Here is a 21,399-nt window from a genome sequence, read left to right on the forward strand (position 1 = left end):
ATCCAATGTCAGGAAGATTCCTCACTGTCAGGAGGTTACTGGTTCAGTCAGTAGGAGCCAGAGAGGTGTGTGAATGTGCTTGTATATACACTCTGCAGAAGGTGTGTTGATGTGAATAGCTGTGTCCTGTCTGTTCCATCACACAACTCTTCTTCATATAGTTTGCCATATATGGATTTGCTGTAAGTTCAACAGCTTCACACAGTTTGGTAGAAGAGAATGAAGAGTCGTCACTAAATTTTACCTGTTGCTGAATATGTGTGGAGCAAGCAAAAATGATAGAATATGCAAGTAAATCCTTGTCAATCGCAGTTTGAGAGAGAGGAGAGGAGAATGGTTGCTGGTTTGAAAGGGTTGCTCTGAGGAAAGACTAGAGAAAAGCTAGAAATATGGGGCGGGGAGGGAGGGAGAGGTTTTCTCTTCAACCCTGATTTTTTTAAAGTTGATTGAGGTGATCCAGCAGTAGTACAGATTAGGATGGATTCCCTTTGTAATACCAGATCAACACTTAAGATAAGTATTTCTGATCAGACTTAATGACTTGTTGACAAGTTTTCTGCTTTTTTTATGGCTACCTTACACCTATTTGTTTAAAGATTTAGCTCCAGAGTTTTACTTATCTTCTGCAGATAAACACTCAGGAGCTTTTGTTACTGAAATGGGAAATCTGGTGTCTAAAACTAATGAATGTATGAGCACAGAATCTGTTTTTATGATAGTCTTGAGTAAACCTTTACTCTCTGCATACAAATACTCTGTTCTCCATATATACATACCCTGAATACTTTCTGTATTGCTCTGGCAATACATATCAGTCCATTCTTTGAATTTTCTTTCCATGCAGACCTAACTTCTTTGTTTTACTGTTTTCAGAAATCTGCTTGCGTAGGCCGAGGCTATTTCTTTTGGGAAAGTATAGAGGGATTTATAATTGTTTGTGAAGATATTACTAATTACCTAACTTTCACATTTGGATTTGTCTGACTTTTAAGTTATTAGTGCTGGGGTTTTTTTGGGTGTGTTGTTTTTTTTTTTTTTTTGTGACTGTAAATGTGTTTGCAGTGAATGCTTTTTTTTGGTCCTTACTCTTAAAAATATTTTTATTTGTATTTTGTCTTTTAGAAAGCACTTGCTTAAGATTGCTACCATTTAATCTTAGAAGTATAATTATATAATTCACAGAATGGCAGTGTTTTTGTCTGTTTAATTATATGTTAATTGTTCAACTATTAATATTTTTTTGTGTTTCACTAAACTGGATAACCGAATTTGGATTGATTAATTAATATACATAAATATCAGAATTGTCACTACATATTTTACATAGTAGCACCACAGTAGTAGTTTTCTTTGTATGGAAACAAGAATAAAAGCTGGAAGAAGAAATCCTGAAAGCATAAAAGATAAAGATGGAGCATACCCTATTTCACCTCATGCTACTGTAGAACCAAGATACAGAAAGAGAATATATTTTAAGACAGAGCTGTAGTTTTATGAAATGTAGCTAAAGTGTTTTGAAGTGTTTTAGGTACATTCTGTCTGTGCTCCTTCATAGAAAAGATTCAGTCCTAAGTCTTTGTACTTGTCACTCTCTTTTAACGTTAATTCTTTTCCATTGTAGCTGATCAAGGCAAATATTCCAAATAAAAGATTATTTGTATCCATGAAAATTTCTTTAAAAATATTATCTGAGGCAATGTGAAAGTGTACAATTTATTTGTACATATGTAAAGAGTTACATATAAAAGAGAGTGAATGAAAATTCTTTGCTTTAAAAGTTAAGGCTTCCTGAGAGATGGCCTTATTGATGATCATATTCTATCTAAAAGATAGAAAAAGTAGAATGAAGTAAAAAAGAATATCTATATCATACCAGAAAAGGGAGATTTTGCTTTAAGTTTATTTTCGAAATTCTGATTTTGTGATTTGGCTGAATGCTTGAACTCTGTCTGGAACACTTTCTTATCTGTTCTTCTTCTGTTGCTTTTCTACTTGATGTATCTGTTAACTAATATTTTTACTACTATTACTGTTTCCAGACATTAGGGACATTGCCACATTATTTTTCCACGTGTGTTTTGTGTAACAGGTTGAGCATCCTCAGCGGTCCAAAAAAGCGGTGTGGCATAAGCTGCTGTCTAAACAGAGGAAAAGAGCAGTAGTGGCTTGTTTTAGAATGGCACCATTGTATAATCTGCCAAGGTAAGATTGTTCTGTTTTTCACAGATGCATTAATGTTCATACAGAGCTATTTGGCAATCTTAAAAGGAAAAAAAAATTAAAACCAGTAATTTTTATTATAGTTTGTATATTACTTTCTTTGATTAGAATTAATTACTTTTTTATCTTCTGAAAAGATTAAAAAATATATATTTTTCAACTTCTGGTTTCAAGTTTATCCCGAGCATTAAAAAAATGAAATTATTTGTGCACAATCCAAAGTTATCTATTGCTGGTATCTTAATATTTGTATTAAAAATGTAAAAATATTTTGTTAAAAAATTAAAACTCCACAATGTGAAGATTTATTTATTTATTTATTATATTTGTATTTCTTTTATTTTTTTTTATTTTGTCTTCCTAAATAATTATTGCTATGTTTTAGTATCAGTGTTACAAGTTAGTGGGACACAGTTTTAAATAAAGCATTTTAATGTAAATTTTCTTTTTAAATGGGTGCTCTGATAGGTTTAACCATGGAAATTTTTCTTCCCTTTTAAATTATTGCTGGAATGACTGGACAGTTCTTCAAGCTAAATGAAATTCATATTGACAAAATCTTCTTTTTAAAAGTTTACAGCTTTTGTTTTCAATCTTGCTTTTTAGACACCGAGCCGTCAATCTCTTTCTTCAAGGCTATGATAAATCTTGGATTGAAACAGAAGAACACTATTTTGAAGACAAACTGATAGAAGACTTAGCAGTACGTCTGGGTGAAAGGGTCATAGGAGTGTATTAAGGATTAACATTCATCTTGTATAGTAATAATTATAAATCTGTGAGGTAGCTAAAATATCACTTAAGCTATCTCTACCCAAAGGGATGAGCTAAAAGCGAGTCACTCTGGTGGCTTTCTAAAAATTATACATGACGGAGATTCCAAAATCTCCTCAGGCTGTTTGCTTCAGGGCTTCAATAACTTTTTATAAAGCTTTTTTTCCTAAATTATGTGCTGTCATTCCCCTATCTCTTATCTTTTGCCCTGTGGAGAACTGGAACAGCCTATTCCCTTCTGTTTTGCGGCTAACCTTTGTGTATTTGAGGACTACATAATCCACATTAAAGTCATTCAAGTCAAAAGGTTAGAATATGAAACTAGAGGAATCTAGTCTTAGATCAGTCAGTGCCTTAGAAGCTGTCAGAGTCTGCTTCTTCACAGAAGAATCCCCGTGTCAGGGTCATAAAGATTTTTCCCAGTGGTGAAGTGTTAGGGCCATGTTTTTAGCCTTGTAAATACCTACAGTGGTTCTCACTTAAGTCTGAGGTCTTCATCCCTTACAGTTGTCTCTCTGAAAGGTAACTTTTTCACAGCTTGGGCAAGAACTAGTACCAGGAGCTGATTCAGTCCCTGGGAGGTCCAACAGAATACAGGCTGAAATCAGTCTTTTTATTGTAAGGAGAGCCTACTCTCTGCAATAGAGAGAGGAAGCTAACTGTAAAATTTCTGTTAGAAAAAGAGTAATAACCTGCTTTTACTGCTTAAAGCTTATGCCTAAAGCCAGCTAACCAACTTGTAAACAATTTTGAGAATTAGGATCAAAATAGTGAAGGGGAAATCAGCAGCAATGAGCTCAAAACAGAGAGTCTGTGGAAGTTCAGTTTTGCCAGCACACATGCAGAATTAATTTCTTGTGCAAACAAGCATTGTGAAAAAACAAGAGACTTCTACAAATGTTTACTTTTGAACTTTTAAATTGATATCCCAACACAATGCAAGTGTTTTAAATAGTGCAGGTTCAGTCTCAAAAATAATTGTATTTTAGCAGTTGGGAGCATGAGTGTGCAGTAGAACAACATTGGTCTTTGCATGTGTGTGTGTATGTGCAGGTGTGTACACGTAAAGAAATAACCCAGCATGGTAATTTGGCTACACTGACATGAAGGACTATCTCCTTACCTCCATGTTAAACCTATTATATATTATATATTGTATATTATATATTGTATATTGTATATTTTGCTAAGTTTATTAATAACTCCTTGCCAACGAGTAGCTTGAGTGAAAAACTGTCTCAGAGAAGACAGAAACAGATTGGCCTGACTTTTTAAATCATCCTTTATTTAGAAAAACTACAGGATATGGATATGTGTGTTTCCATTGCTCTCTTGGGGTGAGATGCATTGCACCTTTCATTCAAAAAAGCACACAAAACTCCGTCTGTCTTTTAAATAAATATACATTACATTCTGCTGCCTTAGAGCACTCACTCTCAGACGGGTGAGAGTTTGAGTTTCGGCTTTGTGGAGCTGACACAGAATGCTTTGTGGACATAATGGAAGACGTAGTGGTGTTGCTGGTGAAGGTTCCTCTTAGAGAAACTATACCCCAGTTTAGCAAGGAATTAAAAGTTTAATGAACTGTCAAGATGGAATCACAGCCTAGGCTAAGGGAGCAGAACTCATCTGGAAGAGGAGAAAGAAGGAGCCTTGGGCTCTCTGATGTATTCTTGAAGGGTTGTCTGAAGTTTCTGGACTGTGCAGATATTAAATAGTAAAATTAATCAATCCAGGACCCAGAAGCTGTAGGCATGATTCCTGTCCTTTAACTCCCTGTAGTTAGTACACTACAACCTTTTATGCCATAGTGAGTTTTCTCAATACTGAGAACCTTAATCATTCATTTCTGCTAAGTAAAAATAATTTAAAGGGAATTGAGCATTTCCATTGCATAAAAGCAGAGAACTGAATATACACTTGCAGTTTTGCTCCCTGAATCTTCTCTCCTTAAGTCTGTTATACAAAAGTGATACTCCTCCTCCCACTCCTTGCGAAAAAAAAAGGAGAAAAGTATATACTTGTGCTCTTTTTGAGGAGCTTAATTGTGCTGATTCTTAATTCTGATTCAACAAATTAGGGCTCTGTGGGAACTAGATTTTTGATGCTTGATGTTAGCATCATAAGGTATTCAGCACTTTTTATTAATTGTAAAAATGCTTCTGCTTAAATGAATAGGTTATATGAACACTTAAGGTTGTTTGACATAGTTGTTGATTTGTTTTATTAGTAGACGCTAGTGGATGTAGTAACTTGTAAGAACAATCTGTTTAATAGAAATTTAGATTTTATAAAATAATAATAATACAATTAGGTTATATTTAGAAATGGCAGCTAAAACTTACCCAACCTATTTGTTTTACTCTCTTATGTTACATTCAAGTAAAGCTTTCGGTTTTAGACTTAAATAATTATAGGGCAAATGTCTCAAGACGTTGAAAATTAAGCATACTTATTTCCCTGAAATGTCAGAAAATCATTGATTCTAGTGTTCATGCTGTCCTTAATAATGAGTTCTACTCAACTCAGTCACTGGTGAATTTGATCCTCCATTTAATTTCAATAAATCTATGTAAACTAGTAACACATTAACACAACTTCTGCCCTTTTGTTTCATCAGTTTTTATAGCATTAGGGTGATATTCTGGTTGATAACATTATGAAGTACGGAATACTGCCAGGTAATTAAAGAGAAAGGTCACCCTTCTAAATGAGATTGAAATAAAGAGCAGGGGAAGACATCCATAATTGTTCTGGTCTTGTCATTGATACTGTAAATATTATCACATACTGAAAAATGTGAAATGAACCTTGTATGGCCATCATAGAGTGGCATATGGAAAAACTATTATGCATAGACGTGAACTGAAAGGAATTTTCAGCTGCAACCTGTCATGTTTGGCACAGCTGTGTGGGAAAAGTGGTCTTCACAAGCCCATAGAAATACTAGTACTCATAGACATCTATAAGCATTTCCCCCAGGAATCTGTTTGGGATGCAAAATTTATTTTCTTAATAGACAACAATCCATTTTCCTTTTATGTCTGAAGTGGCCAACCCATCCTTATTGCTAAACAGATAACATATGGCCATGTAATAATGTATTATTCGTGCTGTCTTATCAATGCATGGAATTATTTTTATCTGTATTTTGGTGTATAGTGCTAGATGAAAACAAAGGGGAAGAGTGGGCATGTTTTATGCAACCAATTTTCTTTGAGCTACCAGATTCTTCATAGAAGAAAGTGTCTGGATGAAGCAATTTTGTTAATAACCTGATAGGCAAAACTTACTTTCTGAAATATCTTTTGGCAAATGATAAGAAGTAAGAGGACAGATTTTTATAGATGCTTTTCAGAACACTTCTTAGGTCATTGTTGTTATAGTATTTAGGACTAAATTTTTCTTTCACAGAAAGGCAAAATAACCTAAAATAACCTGACTTTTGCCTAAAACTGAAAGCAAAATAACCACGTGAAAAAAGAACCCTCTTTATGCATTTATGTATATTATTGCATCTTATATCATATTTTTTGTACATTATTGATTTGTCATCATCTAAAATTCTATGTCCTGCCTACATTTCTGTTGTTGGTAGATAGAGTTCCTTGTGTCTAAAACTGTCGGTAAACTTCAGGTTTGGATTTCTTCTCCCTCAAAGTCTCTCAGAGTTTCTCAGTTCCTAGCATAGACTTGAAACGGAATTCTCATTTTTATCTGATGAAGCTGGTTAACAGAGCAACAGACAGTATAATAGTAAATGATGGCATCTGGTTACCACTAGTTCTGGATAACAGAGTAAAAGATTGAAGTTATTTTCAGAATCTAGGGAAGAGGGTTATTATGAGAAGAGGAAATCCAAAGCTTTGCAACTGGTATCATCTTTGTAAGTCTTCATGGTCATAAACAGAGTAGGAGTTAATTTTTTTCATATTTTGCTTGGAGGTTGCTTCCTCCTGGTTGTCCAAATCAAAATTACATATGTTAATATTTAATGTTTAGTAAATTGCACAGAGTAAAAGATTTATTACTATAGATAATTGAATATACTTTTAAAATCTCTTTTTTTCCCCAAAGAAACCTGGAGAGGAACCACCAGAAGAAGATGAAAACCTTAAAAGGGTTGATCCTTTACATCAACTTATTCTTCTATTCAGTCGTACAGCCTTGACTGAAAAATGGTAGGGATGGTGTGAGAGACTACAGAGTGTATGCAGATTTTCAGATTACTCCTGTATTTGAAGTCATGTATGTCTCTTTTCAAGTGAGGTTGCATAAGCTAGGCCAAAACGTGTATGAACATATGGTGAGTTTGAGTTATGCTCAAACCTCTTTAGTTTGTGGTATGTAAAGAGATTTTTACCATGACTTTTTCACAGTTATGGGTGCTGTGTTCAGGGTTCACTGCTCCTCTGTCTTCTGTCTATGTTCCCTATTGACAGTTACATTCTGAATATGAAATACATTCTGAGTATAAGTAAAAATTACCTATATTCACTTTAATGTATATGAATTTCTGAGTAGTGTGTTTGTAGCTGGCTATAACTTTCTGTTTGTATAAGTTAATCAAGTCTTCATTTTCCAAAAATATTTTTGTAATTATTTTTGAGCATAGAAATTATTTTTAAAAAATTAAAATGTTAAAAATATTTTGGCACCCCAGTTCTACTGTAATGGCTCTAATCTTCCTCATTTTACCTTTCTTCTCTCTTTTAACCAGCAAACTGGAAGAGGATTTCCTGTATATGGCTTATGCTGACATTATGGCAAAGGTAACTTGTTTGATACTTATTGCTTATTTTGTGTTTTAATTAAGTTGGTGAAGAAAATCAAGAGAAATAATTTGTAAAGTTTTATCAGTAAATTGCGAGTTATCAGCAAATGTTTTCTTTCTACATGGTATCAGAGCTGCCATGACGAAGAAGATGATGATGGTGAAGAAGAAGTGAAGAGTTTTGAAGTAAGATTATACTTGTTTTTCTTGTCATGTTAGACATTATTTCATAGCTTCCAGCTGACATTTATGTTTTTTGGTTCATGGCTTACTGCAGCTTATTATGCCAGTGAACTGCATGTCACAAGCTGGATATGGCAGATATGAGTCCCCAGATTAATATTAGTGAAACAAAAACCTGCACGGTATTACATAATATAAGATTAAATAGAGAACAGTTTAGTGGATCTAACATATTTGTCTCATTTAACTTTACCTTTTTAGTTAGGTATTACAGCCAGTAACTATTCTAAAAGCCTGATAATTACAGACTATATCTTTTAAGTTATTTGCCCTACCTTTAGTTTGGATTTTTAAAAATACTATAATACTACTTTTTGCAGTAGCCATTTACATTCAGTACCAGTAATTCATACAGTAGTTTTATGTTCACATATATGTTAGTTCTTCTTAATGAAATGTGAACTTCTGTTCATTGGTACTGCTAAGATTTTTGCTTGTGTTGAGAAAAGGAAATCTATGTTTATTGCTGTTTAATGTTGAGTTTTTAGTGATCATCACTGTTTAAGAATATACACGAGTTGATTACAAGTGTAAGAGTTGAATTCTTGTCATGTGCTTGCTCTGGGATCTGTCTCTCTTCTTCCATTAGTAAAATGGAGTTTGCAAGAAATTTGTTTCTTCTGAGGGGCACTGAGGGAATTAGCTCTCTAATATTTTTAATATTTTTATGTGTTTAGGCATATTATGATTCTGACATTAAAAGGTGTCTCTTGTGTCTTTCAAATCAATTAGTTCTTGCATTTCATATCCCTACTATAAAACAGAAACATGAAGTAAACACTTCTATTATTTCTTTAAAAAATTCTAAATATACTGATTGATTCGCTGTGAAACTATCTGCGCTGTTCTGATTGTTGAGGAGTGGCTTGGGTCATGTTTACTTTTACTCCATTGCTTTATAGATAGAATGTTCTGTATGTTTTCTACATGATGCTGCATGATGTAGCATTGAATTATTTAAGTACATATTCCCTATTTGACTGTATAAAGAAATCAGAAAAAATATCAATACTAAATTATTTTCAATCACTCAGGAGTCCAGTTGAGTTACAAGTAATATACTCAATATATAAATTTTTTGTTTCTTGGTAAATATCCCAGTATGACCCCAAATTTCAGTGGGTTTTTCTGGGGTTTTTTTTTGTTTTGTTTTGTTGTTTTTTTTTTTTTTTTTCCTTTGGGAATGCAGTATATGACTTACCACTGACAAAGAATATTCATTCCTATAGGATCTTATCAGTTAACCTGTACATGTTTGTTAGATATCAAAAGCCTTGTGCTTATAGATAAGAAAATTGTTAAATAGGAAGTCATTGAGGTGCATGAAAAACTTTATCAATAAGGAATTTGTTAGTGCTCCTTACCTAAATTATAATGGGTTCTTTGTTCAGCATTCAATTTTTTGTCTTGAGAGAAGATCCTATTCATTTGTTTCTCTTTATTGTTTTTCCTGTAGCTGTGAAACTTATGTTTAAATAATGTATTTATATGTTCAAAAGAAAATTTTGTGTATGTGTTTGGTCAGTCACCTGCAGAAAAAAATTTTGGACTTCTTTTTCTTATTACTATTTCGCTTCTTGTCCTTGCCCTTCCTTAAGGTGACAGGATCACAACGCAGCAAGGTAAAACAAAAAAATATGTGTGTATTTGTCTGGGTCTAATTTTGTGATTTTTCAGGCCCAACATCTTGGATAAGTTCAACTGAAGGGTCTTGAAATCATTTTTAACATTTCAGTTGCAGCATGACATCTCTACCAAACCCTTTTTGTGCGCAAGCTCTTTAAGGATTCCAGGAATTATTTGTGCAGAATATGCCATGTAAAATTGTGGTACCATTTTGGGGAGAACATAGTGTTGTTTGGCTTGTTCATGTTGTTTTGCTGCTAATGCCTTTTGTGCATCAGTTATCTTCTTTCTGGTTAGAACTGAATTTGAATTATTAAAACAACTTATTTGGTTATTAAGGGAAAGTAGTTGAACTTTTCTTCTGTATCTTACCAGACACACATTTAGTGTGATATAGTGGTAGAATTAAGTTTCCAATATTTGTCACAGAGAGAGCATCAGTCATAATTCATGTCCGATTCAGATCCTTTGGAACTGAGTCTTTAGCCTTCATCATTATAGTATTTGACAGAAACTCCTTAGATACTTCCTTACCTTAAATGAGTCCTAGTTCTTCCATGTTCTTTCTAAGAACATATAGGCAATTTCTCTGAAACATCAACGTTAATTTTTTTATTGCCTCAATTTCTTACACAGCTTTTTGTGTCTCACCATGGAAGCCTCACCATTTGTTTCTGAAAGGTGTCTCATGGCTATGCAGCAGACTACTTGCCTGCTTCATGCAGGTAGGAGTCTCAGTTCCCACTGTTGACTCAGGCCACTTGCTGGTGGCGCTGAAAGGATGATAGTCATAGAGAAGATATGGTGTGTGGAGTAGATAAATTTTGGTTCTGAGGTGTTTAAATACAGTTATTTGTGCTGTGGCTAATGACAGCTAGAGTAAGAAAAGATTACTTGCTTGTGATTCGAGATTCACACATTTAGCTAATGGTCAGACTTCAGTCAGTACCTTCAAATTTAATTTTCTGTGGCAATGTAGGGAAACAATTGTAACCTTCTCCATGGAAAAGAACAAGGTGATTTTCATATTTTGTTTGCTAGCCTTCTATTAACATTCAGATCACAAAAGAAAGAGGTTCCCATGCATCTGTGGGGAGAGAGGATGTATTTCAGGATCAACTTTACTCTTGCTCCTTCAAAAATTTGCACAGGTCTGTTCCACCTTCATATGATAAAGGCATTATCCTGGAAGATGAATGTGCTCACAAAAAGTTATTTAAAAGGTATTGTAATTTCTACAAACACAAAGTGCATATTAAAAAACCTCGAAGAAAAGATATAAGCAATCTAATAATATATTTTTTCTTTTTTAGTTCCAATAATTCAACTAATCAAATACTACATATCTATCACTCTGCTTACCTGGTTACCATACACTAAAGTCTTATATGCTCCATTGAAAATTTTTTCTTGCTGACTGTGAAGTATTTTAAAAGAGAAAAAAAAGCACAAGAAGACATAATCTTTGCTTCCTTCATACATGGCATTAAACAATTGTGCAGATGTGAAACTGTACATACCAGCTGCGTGTGTGCTTTTGTGTGCATTTGTGTGTTTCTGTCTGGTGATCAAACTTCAATGTTGAAGGCAGTTCTTTTATTCTATCCTGTTGTGTGCATGTGTAATGAATGACTGTCCAATTTGTGTGGGGATAAAAGTCTACTGCTCCTCTAGGGTTTAAAAAGGTGTGGTATTTGAAGTCTTGAATCCTTTCACAGTCAGAGCAATAGAGACATTTGGGCAAGCTTAGAATGTGATAAAAATGCCGAGTGTATTTTATTGATGGTTTTCTTGCCCATATCTCATGCAGTGTAATCTCATTTTTGTACAATTAATCTGTGTTGGTTTAATAGTGTGAACAATAGGGACGTGGCAATAAAGTTCTCTGTATGTTAGTATGTTCCTGTCAGCATTTATGTGCTAGTATTTGCTTTGAGTTATTACAGTTGTCATTGCCCCTTCCCCTTTGTCTTGAAGTTAACTTTTTGTCACATTGAACAGATGCTCAATTGACTCCCTGTAAAGCTTGTGTCACTGTCTCCTTTGATTCTATCTGATAGGAAATTCTTTCAAATCAAACTGTTTCACTAGCTGAATGCAAATAATTTTCTGCATTTGAGTCACTCCTACATACTAACGCATGCTAAATGCATGTAGGATGGGAACTCAAAGAAAGAGTCAAAATTTAGCTTATATTTTAAAACTTGTTTGTATTACATTGATTTAAATTTACTCTTCACAGGAAGAAAAGAAATAGGGGAACTAGAGCTTCCTATGTCAGTTCTTTTCATTCCTGGTACTGGTAGCAACTTTGTTGATAGACTTGATAGACTTCTGTATTCACAAATTTTTTTTATAAAATAATACATTGTGCTGTCACTTACCTCAGACAAAAATTTTCAAGTTTCTGTACAAATAATGCAACCTCTTAAGGCTCCGGCCCTTTGAAGATGGTTGCCTTTATTTCCTACTGTCACAAATACTGAATAAAGCACTGAGTGTCCATATACCACAAATTTACAATAAGCAACTATTTATTGCATGAATTAAGATCAGACTCCATATTCAGTTTTTCAATTCTAAGAAAGTAAATATTCCAGTCACTTCTTTCCATTTTTCCTACACATAATGGATTTTATGGAACCTCTATGAAACCATGGTTTCACTCTCTACATTATAGAATACATTATTTATTCGTAGAATAGTTTGAGTTGGAAAGAACCTTTAGAGGTCCTTGAGTCCAAACCCCTTGCAACAAACAGTGATGCTTCAATGATGAAGTCCAAAAGGAGTGATTTAGTGAATTCTGTTTTATTTACAGAGCAGAAACCAGCATATATTCAACTTAAAGGATTTAAGTATATATATAAAGATGTATATATAAAAAGATATGGAAGTCTTATGGACTTCCATAAGATATGGATGAGTACTTGATATTTTAATTGCGTAGTTTATACTTATGCATGCCTGACATTGAAATGAACAGATGTTTTACCAGTGTAAGACCTGCCTAATAGGATTTGTTCTCTGGATTAAGCAGAAGTCTTGGAAAGTATGAAACATGAAGACAATTCAAAGGAGAAGCATTCATCTTCTAATAGCCGAGTTGAAAGCAATTTCTGTTCTTTACATCTTTTTGTTTATTCTCTTTAACTTAATTTCATGATTTCATATTAAAAAAAAAGAAAGAAAAAAGAACAGTCTGTAAAAGTAGGGTCTTATGCCAGCAGTGTCTATTTTGGAGCTTAGTAGTGGCAGCATACAAACCTCTCTATATGTCCTAGCTCCAAAAGGAGACTTCAAGAATCAGTCTCTATATGAGTTACAAGAAAATTTAAGAATTTCAGTGACACACTTGTCAGTTAAGGCTTCTCTTTAGTTTTAGCAAGTTTGTTGCCTACAAATTTGAACTAAAACTTGTAGTTTTGCCCAATTTATTTTGGCATATGATTGCTCATAATGATTTAAAACCGAAAAAACAGAATGAAGTTGAAAATATTTGGGTTTCTGCTTTTAAGCAATATGATTCAAAAGTTTCCTTGGTTTGGTAGGTTGCTGGAAGAAGTCTATAATATGAGAACACATTTATGTACATTTTTAGGTGGTCAACTATTCCTATATGAGTGGAAAACATCCACGAAAAATTTGTTTTTCATTGAGGATTGGTTTTGGTTTGGAGTGTGTATTTTTTGTTTGTTTGTGGGGGTTTTTGTTTGCTAGTTATTTTGTTTTTTTGTTTTTTTTTTTTTTATTCTGTTCAATTTTTTTAAATGTTTAAATTAGTGCTATTAATTTTTGCTATTGTGATGGTTTGGTGAATGACAAAGCTCAAATCATCGGTTAATTGCTTTGGTAGTTTTCTTGCAACTGGATAAAATGCAAAAAGCTGAAACTGGTGGCACAGATAACTGTAAACAATAAGCACATCTTAGAGAAATGGGGATAACCTTACTAACTTAGTCTGCTTTGTAGGCAACAGGTGGCCCACTGCATGCAAGTGCTGCCGTCATGTATATATATTTTTATATATGTGTTGACTTGGCATGGAGAAAGCAACAGAGAAGATGCATTGTGAAGCTTAAGAAGGAACCATGATCTTTGTGGGTTATCATCAAAGAATGGTTGCTTTTAAAAGAAATGCTTGTGGTGTTTTTGTTGCTGGATTGGTTTGATCATTTGGTTTTGGTTTTCTTTTTTTGGTCTCTTGTTATTAATATCTTAGACATCTTGATTTCCATAGGCAATGCCTCTTCCTACTGTTCTTCTTTACTGCCATTGCAAGAAGTTAGTCTGTAGATAATGCAGATCCATCCTGTAAGCATTCCTATAAATCTTTGATATTCTTATCAAAAAATATTGTACAATGAAGGTTGTGTAGCTGGGTTAAGCTTGTGAATAGTAAATTTTGCAATGAAGGAAAGATGAAAGGATGTTGGGTCTAGAACTAAAAGTATCTAGAAATAGGAAATAGTTTTTAAGAAAAGAAAGGCTGATCGATTTTCAGTGGCTTCTGAAGCAAGTGAAAATATTTTATTGTAGTTATACTGAACCTGTGATGTTTTCTGGTAGTTGCGTGTGTGGTGTGTGCGTGTGCGTGTGTGTATGTTTCTGTTTTGTTTTTGTTGAATTCCCAGGAAGAGGTTTAAACATGAAGGCAAAACTTTCAAACCCTAGCATGGCTAAATAAAAAGCAACGCTGCCATTTTTTTTTTTTCCTTTTTGTGCCTCCATCTAGATCTGTCACATAATTTAAAGCAAAAAGAAAGATACAATTTAACCACAGGAGAGCTAATAGTGTGAAAAAAAAAACCCTGATGAATTTTGTTTCCGCAGCACGATATTATCAAAGATTTAAGAAACAAATTTGCCAGCCTCGGCGAGAACTCTCTGGTAACAGCATAAATGTCTGTGTTGGTTTGCTTTTGAGTTAAAGGTTTATTTTTCATTCATTTGAACATATTTCTCTTTTTTACCTCTTCTTTTTTAATTTAATACTCATACCCTCAATTTAGCAAGCCTTCATTTTTTAAACCTCTTCCATCTTCCAATGTATTTTTTCCGTAACTTGGATGGAAAGTTTATGGCAGCAAAGCTGTCATTCTGGCTACTTCTGCTGCAGCTGTTCCTGCTTTTAGGTCATACATGTTTTGGGCGTTGTGTTTTTGGACATGATACTAACTGATTGTGTCATGTTCCTTTTGAGTAAGCTTTTTCCACGCCATCTGATGGACTCACTGTCATAGGGCTCTATGCAACTTCCATTTTGCAACTTATACTGCTTAGTCATCCTCAATTCTCCAGCAAACTTCAATTAACCTGATGAAAGTTGAAACTCATCTGGAATTAACTGTGCCTTTATGTTTGCTCTTTATGCTCTTTGTGTTTTCGGTAGTAGTTTAAATTACAAAAAAAAAACTTCACCATTGCTCAAGCAACGCCATGCAGTATTGTTTGTTGCCGCTAGAGAATACAAAATATAAAAGCACAGTGTATTCTATCAAATATTCTGTTAGTAGGGGGGCAATCTATATTGTGATATGATATGTTTTGAAAAAAAAAATCTGAGATGCTTCTTTTACTCTGGTATTCAGCAACAACTTGCAACTCAAGAGCCACATACTGAGCAGTATGAAGTTATGGTCACAGTATAGAAGATTATTAAGAGTATGAACTGTTGCACAAAAACACAGTACAAAAGTGCAAGTTTGATACATGCAGTATATATAATGAACATGGGCTTTGAAATAATCTAATGATTCACAATTGAGATGACTCTTTCCAGATAAAGTGCTAAAAGCATATTAAAGAAAAATGCCAAGTGGAGATTATTACTTGAACCTGTTAATTATTTGTTCAGTAGCATTGTATGTGTTAAAATGGTTCATGATGTTGCCATAGAGCCCATATACTGAGAAAACCAAGAACCTTTGGAGGATTGATAGTAACTCAAATCTCATGTTAAATGACTGGAATTTTTATTCAGGAAAAAGAAATGGAAAAGCAAAAACTTCTGTATCAACAAGCCAGACTGCATGATCGGGGTGCTGCTGAGATGGTTCTGCAGACAATCAGTGCAAGCAAAGGTAGGGTTTTAGTGTGTAGATTAAATTTTAAACCTTATTTCTAATTAACTTTGAAGTTATTTTATTTATTATTGTGCAAAACATGCAGATGTTGACTCTAAGGTTTGCTCTCAAAATGAACTCGAAATTTCAAAATTTTTGACAGCTAATCTAGAAAAATATAATAAGTAATTTTCATGAGACTATTGTTTCTTTTGTAGTTATAATTAATTTTTCTAGTGCTAATTTTGAGGATGTGTGAAGTACTTCATACCTTTAGCAGCATTGAATGATAAAATGGCCCTCAAATTCAGGAATCTGCACAGTTCTGAAGTAGGTGTGGACTTAAGTCCTTTTATTATTTCCCATTCTCCAAATATCTGCTTTATTGGTGTACTTTTCAGATAAAACATTTCAGAAGTTCAAATTATGTTTTTGTCCCTTAGAAACCATCTTATTCTAAAGTTTTATGCTTTCATTTTTTTTCTTTTGTGATTTGTTTCAACAATAGTGATGTTCTAAAAATTCCTGATTACAAATTTTGTTTACTGTAGTTAAATGCTTGGGTCACTGTCATTTTCTGAAGAAACCAGAAGAAAACATCCAGATTTTCATGCAGAGGGGACACATTGCTTTCACATAAATTTGAAAGTTAGCTTATCATTGTGAGGCCAGCCTTAAATCAACTGTTGGATGCTCTAGTGATTGAAACATGGTTTATATTCGCTGTACTCAGTTATTCCTGCCTTATATCTTACTTATTCTGTGTACTTTGTATGCATTACACTACGTCTCTAGGCATTCATGAAGAAATTAAGGAAAAATAGGTCAGTTTTGCAATTAATTGAATGGATAAATTAATTAGTAAAACATTCTTAATTTTATATATTATCCAAAAATGTATTTTAAAATGCTTTTTTAAGGTGAGATGGGGCCAATGGTTGCAGCTACCCTAAAGCTAGGAATTGCCATCTTAAATGGAGGAAATTCTACTGTTCAACAGGTAAGGTACTACTTTTTTTCTACCCATTTTAGCCAGTATAGGTCTTTATACCATGGTCATTATTACTGTAGTAGCACATTATGTACTGTGACTATTTGTCACACACTGTTTATCCTCTTACTCTTTCTTGCAGAATAAAATTGTATACAAAAGTCCCCTTTTTTAGTGGGTATTTCTGATTTGCTTACAAGGCTAAAAGAGGTTTGTTTTACACTTCAGGTGTAAGGGGGAAATTTTATGTTATATCATTTACTTATGTAGGAATTCTTTGAGAAGGAGGGCTTTCTTGGGAGATTGCCATTGTTCTATAGCTAGGATAGCAAAATTGCTGACCCCAGTCTTCATCAAAAAGAATGATACACAACTTCAGAAGTCCTTAGCTTATGCAATGGAGACTCTTGCTGATCAAAGCAGAGAAAATCCTGAATAACTAATCTACCATAAGATAATTTGGTGCCCAGAGGACAAGATTACATTTATATTAAACACTAAATTCTTTGGGCTGTGTTGACTTTAGTTACTATCATTATTTTCCATGCTTTAGGAAGGTATAACCAAAATGTATGCCGTCTTCCATAAAGTATATGAGCATTAAATGTTCTTTTTGCTTTTGATAGCTGGATTTTTCTCTGCAAGGCTCTTAAATATTAGAGATACTTCCAGACACCATTATCACTAATAGTATTGAATCCATACAGTCTTAAGTTACCTAGGTTATCACATAATATGAATATTAATTCTCTGCATAAACTATTTGTGTTTGCTCCAGAAAATGCTTGACTACCTCAAGGATAAAAAGGATGTGGGTTTCTTTCAGAGCCTTGCTGGTCTTATGCAGTCCTGTAGGTAAGAAAGTATTGACTTGAAAAATGTATTATTTTGCATTTATATTTTATTCCATGGGTTTTATAGTTCTGGAATGATCGTGTACATAGTTCTTGCAAGCAGCACTTGGGGATTGTAATGTGCTAGATTGGGATAAAGGACAGAGTGATGCTGGTGGTGTGAAAATCTATATGATAGGGATCTACCTTTGTAAGAAAGCTCTTTTCAAAAATATTTATGGAATTTGAGTCTACCTGAGATATGGCAGAAACCAACTCCAGAGTTAGGAACATTTCTCAGAAGTGAATCCTTATCTCTGGAGGTATCCAGTGGTCCTGCAGAGGTCAGGTTAATGATCAATGTTAAGTAATCATAAAGATTTTGGGGAAACCCAGCTTTGTTAGAATTATTCATAGGACTTCTTAGAAGTCAGAAAAAGAAATGAAATATCTATTTTCCTTTTAAAATAACGAATTTTAATAAATTGAGATGATACTATGACTTTTTTTTCCATTCATGCTTATTTATGATTTATATTGATTTCATATATAAATGTACGTGTTTAAATGTATTATATGTAATTTCTAAGAATAAACCATATCAGTAAATGATGTATTAATAAACACAGGACTAAAAGGGGCTCCCTGGATCAGGTGATTCAGTCTTGTTATGTCCTGGGTATCACGTTATGTATTCTTTTTTCTTAATGCTGTCTGTGGCCAAGTCTCATTTTGAAATGAGTGAGGTTTCTTCCCAGCAGAGGTGCTGTCATAGTTCTATGGTCATCTGGCTTTTATAGCTGTTTTTCTTATGAACAAAAGTTATCCCTGGCCAGCTGACGTGCAAAGCCCTGAAAGGCAGAATCTTGCATGTTCACAAAGTATGTGAGGTATATGTTCCTTAAATCTGGTTAGTTGAATACATATTCCCTTTTAGAAGCTTCAGTTTTTCAGAACATGGAGAGAGAGGAACACTAAGTGGAACTAGTAATGACAGTTTCTTAATGGACCTTACTCTGCTTGGTATGGACTGGGCTATAATACAAAAGTAGTCAATAACTCGGCTTCTTTATAGCACCTAAAAATGAGTATGTATATCATAAATGCATACATTCCCCCTTTTTTTTGGTCAGTCATACAGAGCTGAATTCTGTGGTCACTTTCAGGGCAAAAGCAGTTAAGGCTGTTGAGCTGAGATTTGTAATCTCATAACAGACACATTTATCAAACCACTGAGATGTATATTTTTAATGCTAGTATGCTTGTAAACTTCAGTGACATCACACATCCTTTTTAACTTCCACAGAATTAAATATTGCGTATATTTAATTAGTCACAAGACAAATGTACTTTTTCTCACCGCAGTGTTCTTGACCTAAATGCGTTTGAACGTCAGAACAAAGCAGAAGGCCTTGGCATGGTGACTGAAGAGGGATCAGGTACTATTGATTCAACAGAAATTTATCCATGACCTTTTTTAAGTTTTGCAGAAGCAAGCTGAATTTGAAAGAACCCAGGAGTGGTTTAGGTTAAGTATAAGGAACAGGTTCTTCTTCCAGAGGGTAGCTGGCCACTGGAACAGGCTCTTCAGGGAATTGGTCACAACACCAGCCTCGTAGAGTCCAAACAGTGTTTGGACAATGCTCTCAGGCACATGGTGGGATTTTGTGATGTCCCACATGGGGCCAGGATTTAGAATTTGAAAATGCTTGTGGGTGTCTTCCAACTCAGGATTGTCTATGATTTCATGAACCTTGTAAATGCATATCTAGAGGCTGAAGCTAAAACAGGTTTCCTAAAAGTGATTTATATTTAATTGACATACCTAAGCCTGTCTTTGTCAACAGTAAGTCATTAGCATGTGTTGAGTTTCAGAATGGTCTCAGAGGATTCTTTCTTATCATTCTGAAGAAGTGAAGACATTACATGTAAAATTGAAAACATATTATATTTACAAACAGCAGTGTTTATACATGTAAAACATTTCAGAAGTCCCCAACCAGTTTCAGCATAAAATGAAATTAAAAGCTCCCACCTGATTTCTTAAACTGAAAACCACACCACTTACTTAAGCCATAAATTAAATTTAAGAGGTTGAGGGAAATCTATCTGCTCTGTGGAAAAAGGTCTGGGAAAGCTTTCTCTTTGAAATATTTTTCTTCTATTTGTCTTTCGGGAAATACTGCAAAAATTTCACTCTACTTTTGACTTTGAACCAATTTGGCTTTCCACCCTTGGTGTTGTTAGTTCACTGTCATTTTCTTTCTTCTGTTTAATGAGTTCTACTATTCCCTTACTGTGGTTGCCCAGATACATTAAGTTTGTTCTTACATGCTTAATAGAGCTACCAAAGCACATTTTCTTCCTTTATCTTCAGAATTTTTTACAGTGCATTTTTTGTGTTTTAATCCAACAGTGACCTAACCTTTTAACATGTTTTTTATCTTAAAAGCAAGGTAAAAAAGCTTGACTGTATAATCCCTATTTCATTTGAGGGATCATAATTCATACCAGCAGCACTACATATCTCATTGTCCCGTGTGCCCATAGGTCTTTTATGCGGCCTATTTCTTTAATATTCAGCTGTTTAAATAATGATTTTTCATTAACTATTATGTTTGTCTGAATGAATTCAAGGCCAATCAAAAATTCTTCTTCTCCAAAAGTGCTCTCAGAGTTTAAATTATTGATTAAGTCTTTCTAGACTTATGTGAATAAAAAGTGAACCCATGTGGATAAAATTCAGCTACAAGATTGTAAATTGAACACTGGTACAGCTATCTGGCATATAAATTTTGGCCTTTACTCTCATGTTTTACTGGGGATTATTCTGCACAGCCTTTTTTTCTTTTGGACAGTATTTCTACTCTTACACGACTGAACTTACTCATAATGTTGGATTCTGAAATGGACTCTCAAGATATTGGCTCATTATTCTTTTGACCTCTGCCTCTGTTTCTAGAAATGACTGATTTTGCATGCAAATATAAATAAATCTTTAAATGCTGCATAATTGACTCTACTGATGTTAAGAGTATTTTTGTGCTTCCTCATTTGAGGAATTTTTTTTCATTTTCTGTTCATTTGATGTTTCTCTTTTAGTACAGAACTAATTTTGGCAAAACCAATACTAACTTGTATTTTGTATTTGCTAAAACAAATTCTCACCTTTTTTCTTTTTTTCCTGTTTCTTTTTCTTTGAACTAATTGTCCTGTCCTCCCTTCCTCAGTCATCACCCATGAGCGTGGTAATTATTAAAAAGAACTGCCTATTCCTTATTTTCCCTGCTCTTAGCTTTGTGTCAGCACTGTACACCTGTACTCCTGAATATCACTAGATTTTTCTCCTGTAAGACTGCTAAACTAGTGTGATTTTTCTGTTAATATTACCGTTGTTCATTCTAAAATTCTTGGTTTACATATCAAACCTTCCCATTTTGGTCTTCCTCTCTTTATCAGGATTTGCACAGTGACTGACACAGTAGATGTAAGAGCAGCAAGCTTTTTTATGCTTTTCTTTCCTGTTCTTTTTTATTTGTTTTCATTTTAGCAAGCCCAGTATTTGCGATGGATGAATGTTAAAAGGAAATACAATAATATACACATACACAAAGCCTTGTGCTTTAGTCCTCCTGTAGCCTTTTTGTTGTGTATTGAATGTGGCTTTATTGCTGCATTGATTTGTGCAAGCACAGGAAATCAGTGGTGGATCCAGTGAGGATTTGAGGGTGGTTAGTAAGGAGAGGACTTACCACTGGCTAGGTTTATCTAATGCGGTCAGGAGTTGATACCAGAAAGAGGTAGTGCATTGCTAATTAAGAGGAGTCAATACTGTTTACAGGTGATTCTTCCTTATTCTGAAAGCTACCTGAT

General features: G+C 34.0%; 1 protein-coding gene across 2 annotated transcripts in view; it reads left to right on the forward strand.

Moving 5' to 3' along the window:
• The window catches only part of RYR2 (ryanodine receptor 2), a 376,644-nt gene that overhangs the window by 313,131 nt on the left and 42,114 nt on the right, over positions 1 to 21,399 (forward strand). For both annotated transcript variants that reach the window (XM_066178844.1, XM_066178845.1), the window contains 10 exons: positions 2,090 to 2,202; positions 2,827 to 2,923; positions 7,072 to 7,175; positions 7,715 to 7,766; positions 7,901 to 7,954; positions 9,610 to 9,633; positions 15,621 to 15,720; positions 16,623 to 16,702; positions 17,472 to 17,548; positions 18,892 to 18,965. In XM_066178844.1, coding sequence (XP_066034941.1) covers positions 2,090 to 2,202; positions 2,827 to 2,923; positions 7,072 to 7,175; positions 7,715 to 7,766; positions 7,901 to 7,954; positions 9,610 to 9,633; positions 15,621 to 15,720; positions 16,623 to 16,702; positions 17,472 to 17,548; positions 18,892 to 18,965 — 775 coding nt within the window. The remainder of the gene's footprint in view (positions 1 to 2,089; positions 2,203 to 2,826; positions 2,924 to 7,071; positions 7,176 to 7,714; positions 7,767 to 7,900; positions 7,955 to 9,609; positions 9,634 to 15,620; positions 15,721 to 16,622; positions 16,703 to 17,471; positions 17,549 to 18,891; positions 18,966 to 21,399) is intronic.

This window comes from Chamaea fasciata, unplaced genomic scaffold (assembly GCF_029207755.1).
Source record: "Chamaea fasciata isolate MVZ Bird 193981 ecotype frontalis unplaced genomic scaffold, bChaFas1.0.hap1 SCAF_3, whole genome shotgun sequence".
NCBI classification, from domain to species: Eukaryota; Metazoa; Chordata; class Aves; order Passeriformes; family Sylviidae; genus Chamaea; species Chamaea fasciata.